Below are 17143 nucleotides of genomic sequence, written 5' to 3'. Positions count from 1 at the left end.
TTTTGCATTGATTTTAATTTTATTTATTCCTACAGCTGCAGCTTACCTCTTGGTTTCACTCATTCCAAGTAATTCGTTCCGTCAAATGTTCCGATCTACACGTTCCTTGCACAATCCTACACGTGATTTGCCTCTTAGTCCAGACACAACTGTTGTTCTTCATCAGGTGTACAATGTTCTCTTGGGACTGCTTTCAAGAGCCAAGCTATATGTTGATGCTGCTGTTCATGGCACCACAAAATTAGTACCTTATTTCAGCTTCATGACCTATTGTTTGGTCTCAAAGACTGAGAAGTTGATGTTCTCTAGTTATTTTATGGACCTGTGGAATCTCTTCCAGCCTAAGTTGTCTGAACCTGCTATTGCAACAAACCACAATAAGCAGGCTTTGCTCATTTTCTGGTATAATGTGTGTGTAGACTGCCCAGAAAATGTGCGCTTCATTGTACAGAATCCCGTTGTGACAAAAAACATTGCTTTTAATTACATTTTGGCTGATCACGATGACCAAGACGTTGTTCTGTTTAACCGTGGGATGCTTCCTGCATATTATGGGATTTTGCGCCTGTGCTGTGAACAATCCCCTGCTTTCACACGGCAGTTAGCTTCTCATCAGAATATTCAGTGGGCATTCAAAAATCTTACACCTCATGCAAGCCAATATCCAGGGGTAAGTATAGCTATTTATTTAATGGTTTTTAGCCAGATTGAACTTTACTGCATGTTAACTTTAGCACATTTCTAAATATTGCATAACCTAATCTGCTGGGATGGCATCTAGAACAAACTGCCGAACATCAAATCTTGTACCTTGGCTATTGATGTGACCTTTAGTTTTGATGTTGGTCATAATTGCCATTGTTTAGATCATTGTACTCTCGAGGCAGGGTTTTCATTGTTGTTGAATGAAACAGAACTTCTCATTTCTGGCATCCATTTTCAACGTTTTTTTTGTTAATCAGTTATAATAAAGTTAACTAGAGAGTAAAAGTTGCTTTGCTTCCCGAACTTATATTAATGTAATGCTTATGGAGAAAATTATTGCACTGTCCTTGAGAGAAGTGCTATTTGGGTAAAACCTAATGTAGACTTAAATGAAGAATGAATCAGCAAATGTTTGGTCCAGTTCTGGAAGCTTAAAAAGAGGCAGCGAATTCTGCATTGGGAGAAACCTTTGCATGGAGCCTAGTTGGCTGAAAGTTAAATTGTCATTAGCTCAGGTGATGAGTAGATTCGATTTAGGTTAAGATGTTGACAGCAAGCTTTAGCAGTTTTTAAACTGTGGAAAGCAGGAAACTGAATCTGATTTATGGGAACAGTCAAGACTAGTGGTGGATTAGGATTTTGGCAACAGATAGGCCAAAGCTAGCAAAAGGCAAAACAAAACAATATGCTGAAGTATGCATACTCCTTTTTTCTCATGGCGAAATATGAAACTTAGCTTGCTTCAATTGTATACTCTACCAATCTTTGTTCTGTCTCTTCCAACCATTGAAACACGATGTCTCTTAAACTACCTTAATCCTTGTTTCGCAGTGATAGGCCCTCCAACAAAATGTTTTTAACTGATTATTAAAATCTAAATAGATATTTTTTAATTTATAAGTAAGATTCTATGTTCCTCATGGGTAAAGTTCAAATCTTTTATTTCTAATACCTTTTACAATTAGTTAAAATGTTTTAAAGCAATTTCTCCTGAGTATGTGTATACACATATACATTTATACTGTTATGTATAAAGTTGCCCTCCATTTTTTTGTGAATCTCGTTGATACCCTCTGGTAAGTCAGTAACTACAGATAGTGATTCTGAGATGATAGTTTTGGTTCCTTTACTTTTAAGCATGCCAGTTAACCAGCTGTAGTTATCCTGAGAAAAGTTAGCTTTTTAATTCATGATTTTAGCATGCAGATATGAACATACCAAATTTCACGCCATACGACTTTCATTAGACATTATTGAATAGGTTTATGCAATTTGGAAAATGCATAACTGCTCGATTGCTGGCATGCCTTTTGCTGGAATTAATTTCTTTTTGTGTTTTTTTTTAAGGTTATTGACTCACAGATTAATCGGAAGCAGTTGTTCACAGATATGCTTTACCATTCTCAATAACGTTTTCTGAAGTGTACCAAGTTTACTTTAAAAAAAATAGGTTATTAATATAAGGGATTTAGTTGGACAGCAGCATAAAGTTAGCAGTAAAGAATGATAAACATGAAAGCTCAGTAAGTAATTAGTATATCTTAGTCTTGTCCCTTACTGTAGTAAAAACCACAAAAATATTTTAATAGGAATTAGTCATTTCATATAACTCACTGATCACAGCCAATGCAGTGTAAAGCAAATTTGTTGAGCTGAATTATAAATAATTTTTATTGTTGAAATTGCCCCATTCCTGTACTAAATTATTCTTTATTTATTACACAGGCTGTAGAAGAACTATTCAATCTTATGCAGCTATTTGTAGCTCAGAGACCAGATATGAGAGAAGAGGAACTGGAAGACATTAAACAATTCAAAAAAACCACCATTAGCTGCTATTTGCGATGTCTGGATGGGCGCTCATGCTGGACTACACTTATTAGGTAATGAAAGCAAGTAATATTAATAATTATTTAAATGCACTCCATATAATGGGTTTAGATTTGAAAAATATCTCATTAAATGAGAAATGATTGATTATATCTCTGGGAATCAGACTGAAAGTAAAATTGAAAGTTTGACCATAACCTAATGAAATTTATTTCTTTTGTGTATTCTGAAAGGCAAGCACATTATCTTGTAGATCCAGCCTATTATGTATTTGGTTAATTTTATGAGTGTATTTTTCCAGTTGTTGGCAATTAAAATCTATGCTGCCTCTATATATGTCCTCCCCAAGTTACGATGGTATTCCATTCCTGAGAACTGCTCATAACCTGAACGGTTTGCAAATCGGAAATGTAGCAGTTCAGCAATGTAATTAAATAACAGCATAAGCCGAGCAAGGAGAATATGTAGGTAAACCAGACCATTTATTCAGATTTCTCTGTAAGGTACAATAATATTGTTGTGAACCAAATTCCCACATGACAGAAGATGCCCACAGCAAAAGCCAATCATAAGATACAGCAAATTAGGCCATTCAGCCCATTGAATCTGCTCTGCTATTCAATCATAGCTAATTTTTTTTTCAGCCTCATTACTAATTAGGCACTGCCATATATACACCCAATGACTTGGTCTCCACAGACTACTTTGGGAATGAATTCAACACATTCTTCACCTTTTGGCTGAAGAAATTCCTCTTCTCACCAGTTTTGAAGGGACGTCCCTTTATTCTGAATCTGTGCCCTCGGATCCTTGACTCTACTGCAATAGCAAACATCCTCTGTACGTCCACTCTATCAAAGCCTTTGAGTATTCAGTAGGTTCCAGTGAGATTCCCCCGTTATCTTTTTAACACTATTGAACACAGGCCTATTTGGTAAACCTTTCATTCTTGGGATCATTCTTGTATTTAAGCCCCCAACCTCCTAAATCCTTGCTCAACAATATGATTTGTACATCAGTTAGGCATTCAAAATCTTTAGAACCTGTAATCCAGGGAGTTGCAAAATGAGGTAACCAAATGTGAATCTAAAATTCCATTACTATCCTTTGTTATAGTGAGTGGATTTAGAAACAAGAAGAGCCTAAACTAAAATTACAGGTACAGAATGGAAATGCCTTCCCCTGATCTTAGAAAGCCCAAGAAGTTCACCTATTGTTCATGCACCTTCACTTTCTTAATCCGAGTTCTTGGGATGAAACATAGAAAACCTGCAGCATAATACAGGCCCTTTGGTCCACAATGCTGTGCTGAACACGTACTTATTTTAGAAATTACCTCGGGTTACCCATAACCCTCTATTTTTCTAAGCTTCATGCACCTGTCCAGGAGTCTCTTGAAAGACCCTATCGTGTCTGCCTCCACCACCATCGCCGGCAGCCCATTCCATACTCATCGCTCTCTGCATAAAAAATTTACCCCTGACATCTCCTCTGTACATACTTCCAAGCACCTTAAAACTGTGCCCTCTACTGTTAGCCATTTCAGCCCTGGGAAAAAGCCTCTGACTATCCACACAATCCATGCTTCTTATCATCTTATACACCTCTATCAAGTCACCTCTCATCCTCCGTCGCTCCAAGGAGAAAAGGCCAAGTTCACTCAACCTATTCTCATAAGGCAGGTTCCCCAATCCAGGCAACATCCTTGTAAATCTCCTCTGCACCCTTTCTATGGCTTCCACATCCTTCCTGCCGTGAGGTGACCAGAACTGAGCACAGTACTCCAAGTGGGGTCTGACTAGGGTCCAAAATAGCTGCAATATTACCTCTCAGCTTCTAAGCTCAATACCACAATTGATGAAGGCCAATGCACTGTATGCCTTCTGAACCATAGAGTCAAACGCGTAGCAGCTTTGAGTGTCCTGTGGGCTCGGACCCCAAGATCCCTTTGATCCTCCACACTGCCAAGAGTCTTACCATTAATACTCTATTCTGCCATCATATTTGACCTACCAAAATGAACCACCTCGCACTCATCTGGGTTGAACTCCATCTGCCACTTCTCAGCCCAGTTTTGCATCCTATCGATGTCCCATTGTACCCTCTGGCAGCCCTCCACACTATCCACAACACCCCCAACCTTTGTGTCATCAGCAAATTTACTAACCCATCCATCCATCCAGGTCACTTATAAAAATCACGAAGAGAAGGGGTCCCAGAACGGATCCCTGAGTCATGCCACCAGTCACTGACCTCCATACAGAATATGACCTGTCTACGACCACTCTTTGCCTTCCGTGGGCAAGCCAATTATGGATCCACAAAGCAAGGTCCCTTTGGATCCCATGCCTCCTTACTTTCTCAATAAGCCTTGCATGGGGTACCTTATCAAATGTCTTGCTGAAATCCATATACACTACATCTATTGCTCTACCTTCATCAGTGTGTTTAATCACATCTTCAAAAAATTCAATCAGGCTCGTAAGGCACGACCTGCCTTTGACAAAGCCATTCTATTTCTAATCATATCATGCCTCTCCAAATGTTCATAAATCCTGCCTCTCAGGATCTTCTCCATTCCTTACCAACTACTGAAGTAAGACTCGCTGGTCTATAATTTCCTGGGCTGTCTCTACTCCCTTTCTTGAATAAGGGAACAATATCTGGAACCCTCCAATCCTCTGGAACCTCTCCTGACTCCATTGATGATGCAAAGATCATCGCCAGAGGCTGAGCAATCTCCTCCCTCACCTCCCACAGTAGCCTGGGGTATATCTCATCTGGTCTCGGTGACTTATCCAACTTGATGCTTTCCAAAAGCTCTAGCACATCCTCTTTCTTAATGTCTATATGCTCAAGCTTTTCAGTCCACTGTAGGTTATCCCTACAATTGCCAAGATCCTTTTCTGTAGTGAATACTGAAGCAAAGTATTCATTAAGTACCTCTGCTACTTCCTCCGGTTCCATGCACACTTTTCCACTGTCACACTTGATTGGTCCTATTCTCTCACCATCTTATCCTCTTGCTCTTCATATACTTGTAGAATGCCTTGGGGTTTTCCTTAATCCTGCCCGCCAAGGCCCTCTCATAGCACCTTCTGGCTCTCCTAATTTCATTCTTAAGCTCTTTCCTGTGAGCCTTTATAATCTTCTAGATCTCTATCATTACCTAGTTTTTTGAACCTTTCGTAAGCTTTTCTTGACTAGATTTACAACAGCCTTTGTACACCACGGTTCCTGTATCCTCCCATCCTTTCCCTGTCTCATTGGAATGTACCTATGCAGAACGCCATGCAAATATCCCCTGAACATTTGCCACATTTCTGCCATACATTTCCCAAATTGTGCTTCCAAATTCCTGCCTGATAGCCTCATATTTCCCCTTACTCCAATTAGATGCTTTCCTAACTTGTCTGTTCCTGTCCCTCTCCAATGCTATGGAAAAGGAGATAGAACTGTGATCACTATGTCCAAAATGCTCTCCCACTGAGAGACCTGACACCTGACCAAGTTCATTTCCCAATACCAAATCAAGTACAGTCTCTCCTCTTGTAGGCTTATTTACATATTGTGTCAAGAAGCCTTCCTGAACACACCTAACAGACTCCACCCCATCTAAACCCTTTGCTTTAGGGAGATGCCAATCAATATTTGGGAAATTAAAATCTCCCACCATGATAACCCTGATATTATTACACCTTTCCAGAATCTGTCTCCCTGTCTGCTCCTCGATGTCCCTATTACTATTGGGTGGTCTATATATAAAAAAACACCCCGTAGAGTTAAAACACCCCTGTCTGTTCCTAACTTCCACCCACAGAGATTCAGTAGACAATCCCTCGGTGACTTCCCCTTTTCTGCAGCCATGACACTATCTCTGATTAGCAGTACCATGCCCCCACCTCGTTTGCCTCCCTCCCTGTCCTTTCTGAAACATCTAAAGCCTTGCACTCGAAGTAACCATTCGTTACCCTGAGCCATCCAAGTCTCTGTAATGGCCACAACATCATAGCTCCAGGTACTGATCCACGCTTACATTAAAATAGACACATCTCAAACCATCGGTCGGAGCGCATCCCTTCTCTATCACCTGCTTATCCTCCCTCTCACACTGTCTACAAGCTTTCCCTATTTGTGAGCCAACTGCCCCTTCCTTTGTCTCTTCCCACCCCCCAGCAATTCTAGTTTAAACTCTCCCCAGCAGCCTTAGCAAACCTCCCTGACAGGATATCAGTTCCCCTTGGATTCAAGTGCAACCCATCCTTTTTGTACAGGTCATGCCAGCCCCAAAAGTGATCCCAGTGATCCAGGAATCTGAATCCCTGCCCCCGCTCCAATCCCTCAACCATGCATTTATCCTCCATCTTGTACTCACTGTCACGAGGCACAGGCAGTAATCCCGAGATTAGTACCTTTGAGGTCCTGCTTCTCAACTTCCTTCCTAACTCCCTGTTGTCTGTTTTGAGGACCTCCTCCCTTTTCCAACCTATGTCATTAGTACCAATATGTACCACAACCTCTGCCTGTTCTCCTTCTCACTTCAGGATATCGTGGACGCGATCAGAAACATCCCAGACCCTGGCACCTGGGAGGCAAACTACCATCCGTGTCTCTTTCCTGCATCCACAGAATCGCCTGTCTGACCCCTTAACTACAGAGTCCCCTATTACTGCTGCCATCTTCTTCTTTTCCCTACCCTTCTGAGCCACAGGGCCAGACTCTGTGCCAGAGGCACAGGCACTGTTGCTTCCCCCAGGATAAACTTGGTACGATCAAACATAAATTTTCTTTTCACTGTTTTGTACTCCATCTCTCTTGCAATAAATTCCAATAAATATTACCCTCCAAATTGGTTGGTGAATGGGCAAATTTCTGCATTAATGGTTTTTAGAAATGTATCATGATACACTCAGATTCCACTTAAGGTTGAGGATACATTCGTCAGCGGTGGAGCGCTATGTAAATCAGCACTATGTTGGGGTCATTATAACATTTCGCAAATGGACATGAATGCCTGATTTAAAAAAAAATCAAACCTGAGATATATGATGTATTGTTTTATGTACACACAGTAATTCGTGGAGTTACAAATGCGCAAACAGGCCTAACCTGTACATCAGTGGAGCAGCAACACATCGCAGCAGGCAGCGGAGGGAAGTGGGTGGTGGTAACATCTTTACATCTTAGAGGAGGACCGGGCTGTGGGTCCTCCTTTAACTTTGGCTTCTTCAATTAGGCGTCGAGATTTGACTCCCTTTTATTAAGTTTTCTCTCAGGAAGCAGTTCTCAGTTGCAGGAAATCATGTTGAGAACACTTCTCTTTGCATTATTGCTTCACTGCCAGTATTTATTGACGAATTGGTCCATGATTTGTGTGATCGTGGTAGTGCTAATGCTGAGAAATTTTGTGGTGAGGTTTCTGGCTGGTGTTTCCTCTTTTCCATCTGTGTCCTCAGATTTACCCAGGGTACGTTACTCTTCCAATTCTTGAAGCTCTTCGTTACTAAGGCTCTCCTCATGAGAGTGCAGTATCTCTTCAACATCACCATCATTAACATCCTCTAATCTTGCTTCATTGGCCAGTTCAGTGATACTTCAGATGACTGATTCTGCCTAAAAGCCTTGGATGTCGTTGCATGCTTCTGGCCATGGCTTCTTCCTTGCTCCATTCATGCAGTTTGAAGTTACTTTATCCCAGTCTGCTCTGATATTGTCTACAGCTTTCGTGATGTTGTAGTTTTTCCAAAATTGCCTGATGGATTGTTTGTCTTGTCCTTTTGTTTTCTCTACAAGTTTCTTGAATGTGCAACGAAGGTAGTAGGCTTTAAAATTTGATATTACTCCTTAATCCACTGGTTGGAGTAATAATGTCGTGTTGGGTGGAAGGTAAACCACTTCTACAGGAATGCAGCTCTGAAGCGTGTCAAGATTCTCAGGGTGGCCTGCGGCATTATCAAACACCAACAATGCTTTAGGTTCAAGGTCATCTTCCTCATAATACTGCTTCTTTTATGGACAAAAATGTGAAACAAACCAGCTTTGGAAAACATCAAACATCATGCAGGCTTTCTTATTTGATTTCCAAATCACTGGTAAACTTGACTTTAAAATGCTTTTTGTTGCTTGTGGTGTTTCAGAGTGATACACAATCATCGGCTTGAACTTGAACCAACGTGCACAAAATGCTTGAAGGAACTCAGCAGGCCAGGCAGCATCTATGGAAAGGAGTACATTTGATGTTTTTGCTTGAGACCCTTCAGCAGGACTGGGGAGATAAAGATGAGGGGTAGAGTTAAAAGGTGGGGGGAGGGGAGGGAGAAGCACAAGGTAGGTAAAATTGGGAGAGGGAGGGGTGAAGTAAAGAGCTGGGAAGTTGATTGGTGAAAGAGATTTCGGGCTGGAGAAGGGGGAGTCTGACAGGAGAGGACAGAAGGCCATGGAAGAAAATGAAGGGGGAGGAGCCTTTTGGGAGGCGATGGGCAAGCAAGAAGATGAGGTGAGAGAGGGAAATGGGGATGGGAAATGGTGAAGAAGAGGGGGGAAGGGGGTCATTACTGGAAGTTTGAGAAATCGATTTTCATGCCATCAAGTTTGAGGCTAGCCAGACAGAATATAAGATATTGTTCCTCCAACCTGAGTACTTTACTTCATACTTCCCCCTCCCAGTTTCACCTATCACCTTGTGTTTCTCCCTCTCCTCCCTCTGCCTTTTAACTCTACCCCTCATCTTTTTTTTTCTCCAGTCCTGCTGAAGGGTCTGTGCCTGAAACGTCGTCTATATTCTTTTCCATAGATGCTGCCGGCCTGCTGAGTTCCTCCAGTATTTTGTGTGTGTTGCTTGAATTTACAGTGTCTGCAGTTTTTCTCTTGTTTGTCCTTTAACTTAAAGTCACCTGAAATATTGCCTCCTAGCAAGAGAGTTAACCGGTTCTTTGCAGCCTTGAACCCAGATCCATGTTTCTCTTCTTGGGAGCTGAAAGTATGAGAAGGCATTCTTTTCCAAAATAGGCCTGTTTCATCCACGTTGAAGACGAGCTTGGGAGGATGATCATTCTTTTTGATTATGGGCTTCAGTGTTGCAGGAACTTCCTGAGCTGCCTTGCGATCTCCACTAGCCGCTTCACCAGAGATACCTATGTGCTTTGGCGGTTACTGCACTGTTTAAATCAATCAAACCAATCTCTTCTGGCTGTGAATGTTACCAACATACCTTCTCCTTCTTCTTGAATATGATTGAAGATGCTTGTTGCTTTTTCCATTATTATCAGTTGGCTTAGAGGCATGTTTCATTGTGTTTGGTCATCCACCCATATATTTAGTCTACTATCCCATTTTTTTTTTAAAGCAAATGCCCCCTTGAACGATTCACCTTTGTTGATGATAACTTTGAGGTAATCGTTGCAGAAGATTTTATCTTGTCTGCATTTTTCATAATTGTTTTGATTGTCGATATAGCCAATTTCAAAGAGATGCCAACATCAACCTGATGCTCACCAGCTTCCAAACGCTGTATGGCTCGCAGTTTCACATCCATGCTAATGTTTTTCCTGGACATCTTAGATGTACTGCCCTCACTTTTTGAAACAGCAGAGTGGTATATTACAAATGTAAGTTACATAGACCAGTGTTGGCATAAGTTATACATAATTTACATGGCAAATAGGTTAAAATAAACATAATGTTAGTACAAGTTAAAAAAGGGGGGAGAAGTATAGTCGAAAATAGTGTTAGGGTTTGTGTGGCTAGTGGGTGTGTCGACATGCACCAAGATCTTCAGATAGCACTATTTCATAATTGGGAGAGGGGATGTGGTAGGTTAGCATAGAGTGCCAGGCAAGGGAGAAGGTGGACTCAAAGTAACAATCATGGGGGCCAGAGAATAACGGTGCTGGAGATAACAAAGTGATAATTAACAAAACTTAAAGTCATCCAGCTGGAAGAACATGTCAGACTCCTTGGTAGCAGTCAAGGTGAAGGAACCCTGTAACTGATTCTGTAGGGTGATTTAGACTCTATAATTTAGGGGCCTGAACTGAACAATACATTTTAGCATCAGTAATTGAGAACAAACATTGGTCCCATTTTAACATGAATACTTATCTACGGCCTCTAAAGTATGTGCCTCCTAAGCTAGGGGAACCTAGTTCTAACTTCTGGAAGTGCATTGCTGTGGAGATCTTAAAGACTGGATTCAGCAGTGTGTAATAAATTTGTACCATGCAGTAGAAGTTCCAAACCCATATATAATGCATTGGTTATATTTTCATTAACAACTTAAAATAATATCTTAATGAATTAAAAAGCCATTAATCAATCCATGTTCTTTGTAATATATTTAAAATTTGTGCCATTTTAAATGATTAGTTTTGATGAATTATAGGTTGAAAGATGTATGTAATTGTGAGGGAAATAGGACAGTGATTATTATACCTATATTTGTTAGATTTTTCTGGTAATTGCAACAAATAGGAATGCTGTCAAAAACAAGCAATCAGAGATGATGAAAATGTATATAATTGGCATTAATCATTAGTGGATTGTGTTATTCCATCAAAGTACCTCATTTTGTTAATATGCCTTATTTCACCATTTTGTTATTACAGTGCCTTCAGAATTCTCTTGGAGACAGATGAAGATAGATTGTTAGTTGTTTTCAATCGGGGTCTGATTCTGATGACAGAGGTACATTAAATTGGTTAACTTTTATTCATTGTGTACTTTCATGCTCAGCATTTGTTAAATTGGTTTATTACTGCCACATGTACTGAGATACAGTGAAAATCATGTCTTACATGCAGTTTATACAGATCAATTACAAGATTTTGTTGGGGTAGAACAAGGTAAAACATCGATAGAGTGCAGAATGAAGTATTACTTTTATAGAGAAAGTGCAGTGCAAGAAGACAATAAGCTGCGAAGTAATAATGAGGCAAATTATGAGGTCAAGAGTGTATCTCATTGTACTAGGGAATTGTTTAATAGTCTTAACAGTGGGAAAGAAGTTGCCCCGAGCCTAATGATTCCTTCATTCAAGCTTTTTTATATCTTCTATCCAATGGTAGAAGAGAGAATATCTGAGGGGGGGGGTGGGTGGTTTGATTACCGTAAATTCTGGTGTATAAGCCTACCCGGAGTACAAGGCCCCCCCCATTTTCAAGGTTAAAAAAGTGACTTTTTCATGTTACCTTTGTACTTTGAAAAAGTGACTTTTTCATGTTACCTTTCATGTTACCCCTTTTGTAGAGGTTTTTGATTTGAGAAAAGATCACAAGATCTCACATGCCTGTACTCAGCTTTGCTGGATCCAGATCCTGGAAATTTTGTGAACCAGTACCTACTAAGAAAATAGGCCTACACATTGTAGAGCGTTATAAGCAAATTCTTAATAAATAAATCAGGGAACGAAGTTTTGGATTAGGTTCCCAATGGTAAAGAATCCTCTGAAATGTAATCTCCGTGAAACCATTTAGCCCCCAATGTAATCTCATTAAAACATAACACGGGGTGGCGGGATCAGTACGTGTACTCAGTATTGAGCTTGCAACCACCATGTACAAAAGATTAAAACAAATGCGATATGATGTTGGCTTCAAGCTGAAGGTTGTTGATTTTGCTAAAGGAACGAATAATTCTGCAGCTGCTATGAAGTTTAGTGTAAACGAGAAACAAGTAAGAAAGTGGAGAAAGGCTGAGGGAAATGCCAAAGACGAAATGTGCAAACCGTGGGAAAACATACCAGTGGCCAGAACTGGAAGAAAAAGTTTTAGAGTGGGTGAATCACCAGCGATCGTCTGGATACATTGTTACCAGAGAAATGATTCGAGTTCAAGCGTTGAAATGGGCCGAAGAACACCGTTAGGTCAGCAAAAATATTAAATCTATGCGAAGTTGGAGCACCCGATTTATGAATAGGCGTGATCTTGTGTTGAGACAAAAAGCAAAGATTGCTCAGAAGTTGCTGAGCGACCTTGAGAATAACATTACGGCCTTCCAATCGTTTGTAATCAAGCATCGAAAGGCACATCCTTACCCGCTCTCACTGATTGGTAATGTGGATGAGACACCAATGTTCTTTGATTTTGCTAACAGCCGCACTGTCACTCAGAAGGGGGGAGAAAACAGTCCTTGTCAAAACAACTGGACACGAGAAGCAACATTTTACTGTCGTGTTAACATGTTAACGTGTATGGCTGATGGGACCAAACTACCACTGATGGTGATTTTTAAGAGGATAACATTCCCGAAGAAAGAAAAATTCCCGTGTGGTGTTGTTGTTTACATTCAAGAACGTGGCTGGATGGATGAAGCAGTTTGTTTAAAGTGGGTTAAAGAGGTGTAGCATCAACGTCCAGAAATTGGCAATCCTTATGATGATATGGTGACTGCCGAAGAATGGGATGCAATTTTCGGAGAGTCAGATAATGAAGAGTGTGAGAGTTTTAAGCTGAACGTTTGATGACAAGTGTGTACAAGTAAATTGAGAAACAGAATGTGTTTTGTAGATCTTTTATGTAGATTTCATAAGCGTTTGTACTTTCTTTTGTATTTGACTCAAAAACAGCCAATAAGTACGACCTGTCTTCCGTGTATTCGTTTTTCCAAAGTTGGCACCCTCTGAATAAGCCAGTGGTTCCCAACCACCGGGCCACAAAGCATGTGCTACCGGGCCGCGAGGAAACAATATGATTTGGCGATATGAAACGATATGAGTCAGTTGCACCTTTCCTCATTCCCTGTCATGCACTGTTGAACTTGAAATAACCTACCAAATCATACCAAATAACACATAAAACCTAAAATAACACTAACATATAGTAAAAGCAGGAATGATATGATAAATACACAGCCTATGTAAAGTAGAAATAATGTATGTACGGTGTAGTTTCACTTAACAGAATCGGGAAGATTAAGCCAAAACCGATTTGTAGAAAAAAAAAATCGGCACGTACACGCATGCGCACACAGGTGCCCGCGCAAGGCTTCATGGTCACGGTAGTCCTTCTTGGGGTAAACACAAGTGTCCCATATTTGACTGCTACTTTTGTCCCTTATTTGGGAGCGAGAAAGTTGGCAACCCTATTTGAACCCCCCCCCTCCCTTCCGTTGGCTGGTTTGCAAGAATATTGTCAATATTAAATTGGTCCACAGTGCAAAAAAGGTTGGGGACCCCAAGTGTAAGCCGACCTCTTAATTTTAGGACCAAAATTTAGAGCCAAATTCTCGGCTAATACACCGGAATTTACAGTATGCTGCTTTGATAAAAATTGGTGAGGGACAAAGGGGACATGCCAACTTTCTTCATGTTTCTGAGGAAGTGGAGATGTAGATGAACTTTCATGGTTGTGCTATCTACATGTTTGGACCAGCATAAGCTATCGATGATGTTCATTCCTAAGAATTTAAAGCTTTTAAATCTCTTGACTTCAGCACCACCGATGGAGGCAGGGGTATGTGCACTGCCCATACTCCTTCAGTCAATGTCAAGCTCTTTTGTTTTGCTGACCTTGAAGGAAGGCTAGTTGTGTGACACGATGTCACCAGGCTCTTTATCTCCTTCCTGTATTCTGACTCATTGTTAAGATGTGGCCCACTATGGTGATATCATTTGTAAACTTGTAGAGAGAATTGGAGCAGAATCTGGCCACAGTCATGAATGTATAGGGAATAAGGTAGTGACTGAGGATGTATCCTTGTGGAGCATCAGTGTTGAGAATAACTGCCTATTCTTACTGATTGTGTTCTATTGGGCAGGAAGTTGAAGGAGGTGTTGAGTCCGGTCTAGTACTTTGGAGATGAGTTTGCTTGGAATTATAGGCTTGGGAGATGAAACCTACATAGACCTGTTTCAGTGATAGCCAGATTGCAGTGTACTGAGGTTGGCTGGAAGCTGGAGTTAATATGTGACATGATGATCCTCTGGAGTACTTAATGATGGTGGATGTCAGAGGCACTGACTGATAGCAATTAAGACACATTTCCTTATTTTTTAATAGGTACTGGGATGATAGTGGTTTTCTTAAAGCAGGTGGGAATCTCTGTGAAATCTCAAAATGGATACTTTGCAGTTCATGAAAAAATATGAAATTTGCACAAGTGTTTCTTAATGTATTGAGAAAAATAAATGCCATCATGTTATCGATGTAATTTTGTATTTTAACTAATAAATATAAGCATATGTAGTCGCGCTGATACGTGGCGAGTGAAAACAACACACTGACTCGAGCAGGGTCTGGTTGAACTGTTTACTGTTTGAATCGGCACGTACTTAAGTAACCCGCTCCCAGCACCCCCGCTCTTTGCAGGGCAGAAGTGACGTCGGCTTTCGGGCCGAGGTCTGCCCTGCACTCAGAGTCCTCTCGGTTGTCGCTGGCTGCGGGCTTGCCGGCGACCGCTGGAGCCATGCTTGCTGCATGGGCGAGCCGCCACACATATGTAAATCTGAAGTGACGATGAAATGTACTTAAATTACATAAGTTAGAATTGATATAGGATGAGGTTTCAATATATGGCAGGTTTCAGAATAAAACAAGTGTCTCCTCCACTGTGATTTGTATTACAATACAATCTCCCTGATTCCCAATCTCTCCCTTATCATTACAGACATATATAAAATGTTTTCAGTGTCAACAGAGTCTTTATTCAAAGTTCATAGTAAATTTATTTTCAAAGTATATACAACCCTTAGATTCGTTTTCTTGCAGGCATACTTTGTAAACCCAAGAAACAAAATAGAATCAATGAAGGACCGCCCAGCAGGACAGACAAACAACCTATGTGCTAAACACAACAAACTGCAAATACAAAATTAAAAAAAGAAATAATAATAAATAAATGAGCAATAAATATCGAGACCATGAGATGAAGAGTCCTTGAAAGTGAATCCATAGGTTGTGGGAACAGTTCAGTAATGGGATGAATGAACCCACTGGTTCAAGAGCCTGATGGTTGAGGGACAGTAACTCTTCCTGAAATTGGTAGAGTGGGTCCTAAGGCTCCTGTACCTTCTTGATGGCAGCAGCAAGAAGCGAACATGTCTTGGGGGTTGGAGATCCCTGATGATGGATGCTGCTTTTCTGAGACAGCACTCAGTGTAGATGTGTTCATTGCTGGGGAGTGCTTTACCTGTGATGGACTGGGCTATATCCACTACTTTTTGTAGGATTTTCCATTCAAGGCATTGGTGTTTAAATACCAGGCCGTAATGCAATCAGTCAATATTTGCTTCACCACACATCTATAGAAGTTTGTCGAAGTTTTAGATGTCATGCCGAATCTTTGCAAACACCTAAGGAAGTAGAGGCACAGCTGTGCTTTCTTTGTAATTGCACTTACTCGCTGAGCCCAGGACAAATCCTCAAAAGTGAAAACACCAATGAATTTAAAGTTGCTGACCCTTTTCACTTCTGATTCCCCAATGAGAACTGACTTATGGACCGGTTTCCTTCTCCTGAAGTCATTAATCAGTCCCTTAGTCTTGCTGACACTGAGTAAGAGGTTGTAGTTGTGGTACCACTCAGTCAGATTTTCAGTCTCCCTCCTATACACTGATTCATCACTGCCTTTGATTCAGCCTAACACAGTGATTTCATCAGCAAAGTTAAATATGGCATTGGAGCTGTACTTAGCCTCCCAGTCATAAATATAAAGTGAGTAGAGCAGGGGGGTAAGCACACAGCCTTGAAGTGCACCTGTGCTGATGGAAATTGTGGAGGTGATGTTGTTGCCAGTCTGAACTGTACATATGGGTAGAGCTGCGTAACACTAAGGGGCAGAAGACGCTGGTGGGAGTTGTGTACAGGCCACCTAACAGTAGTAGTGAGGTCGGAGATGGTATTAAACAGGAAATTAGAAATGTGTGCAATAAAGGAACAGCAGTTATAATGGGTGACTTCAATCTACATGTAGACTGGGTGAACCAAATTGGTAAAGGTGCTGAGGAAGAGGATTTCTTGGAATGTATGCGGGATGGTTTTTTGAACCAACATGTCGAGGAACCGACTAGAGAGCAGGCTATTCTGGACTGGGTTTTGAGCAATGAGGAAGGGTTAATTAGCGATCTTGTCGTGAGAGGCCCCTTGGGTAAGAGTGACCATAATATGGTGGAATTCTTCATTAACATGGAGAGTGACGTAGTTAATTCAGAAACAAAGGTTCTGAACTTAAAGAGGGGTAACTTTGAAGGTATGAGACATGAATTAGCTAAGATAGACTGGCAAATGACACTTCAAGGATTGACGGTGGATATGCAATGGCAGGCATTTAAAGGTTGCATGGATGAACTACAACAATTGTTCATCCCAGTTTGGCAAAAGAATAAATCAAGGAAGGTAGTGCACCCGTGGCTGACAAGAGAAATTAGGGATAGCATCAATTCCAAAGAAGTAGCATACAAATTAGCCAGAGAAAGTGGCTCACCTGAGGACTGGGAGAAATTCAGAGTTCAGCAGAGGAGGACAAAGGGCTTAATTAGGAAGGGGAAAAAAGATTATGAGAGAAAACTGGCAGAGAACATAAAAACGGACTGTAAAAGCTTTTATAGATATGTAAAAAGGAAAAGACTGATAAAGACAAATGTAGGTCCCCTGCAAACAGAAACAGGTGAATTGAT

At 40.8% G+C, this 17143-nt stretch overlaps 1 protein-coding gene across 10 annotated transcripts in view; it reads left to right on the top strand.

Moving 5' to 3' along the window:
* The window catches only part of usp34 (ubiquitin specific peptidase 34), a 292582-nt gene that overhangs the window by 237134 nt on the left and 38305 nt on the right, over window positions 1–17143 (top strand). For all 10 annotated transcript variants that reach the window (XM_063055969.1, XM_063055963.1, XM_063055961.1 and 7 more), the window contains 3 exons: window positions 36–670; window positions 2431–2588; window positions 11139–11217. In XM_063055969.1, the coding sequence (XP_062912039.1) occupies window positions 36–670; window positions 2431–2588; window positions 11139–11217 (872 nt within the window). The remainder of the gene's footprint in view (window positions 1–35; window positions 671–2430; window positions 2589–11138; window positions 11218–17143) is intronic.

Source organism: Mobula hypostoma, chromosome 8 (assembly GCF_963921235.1).
Source record: "Mobula hypostoma chromosome 8, sMobHyp1.1, whole genome shotgun sequence".
Classification (NCBI taxonomy): domain Eukaryota; kingdom Metazoa; phylum Chordata; class Chondrichthyes; order Myliobatiformes; family Myliobatidae; genus Mobula; species Mobula hypostoma.
Note: the sequence above shows the minus strand (reverse complement) of the source record. Positions and strands in the feature narration are given on the sequence as shown.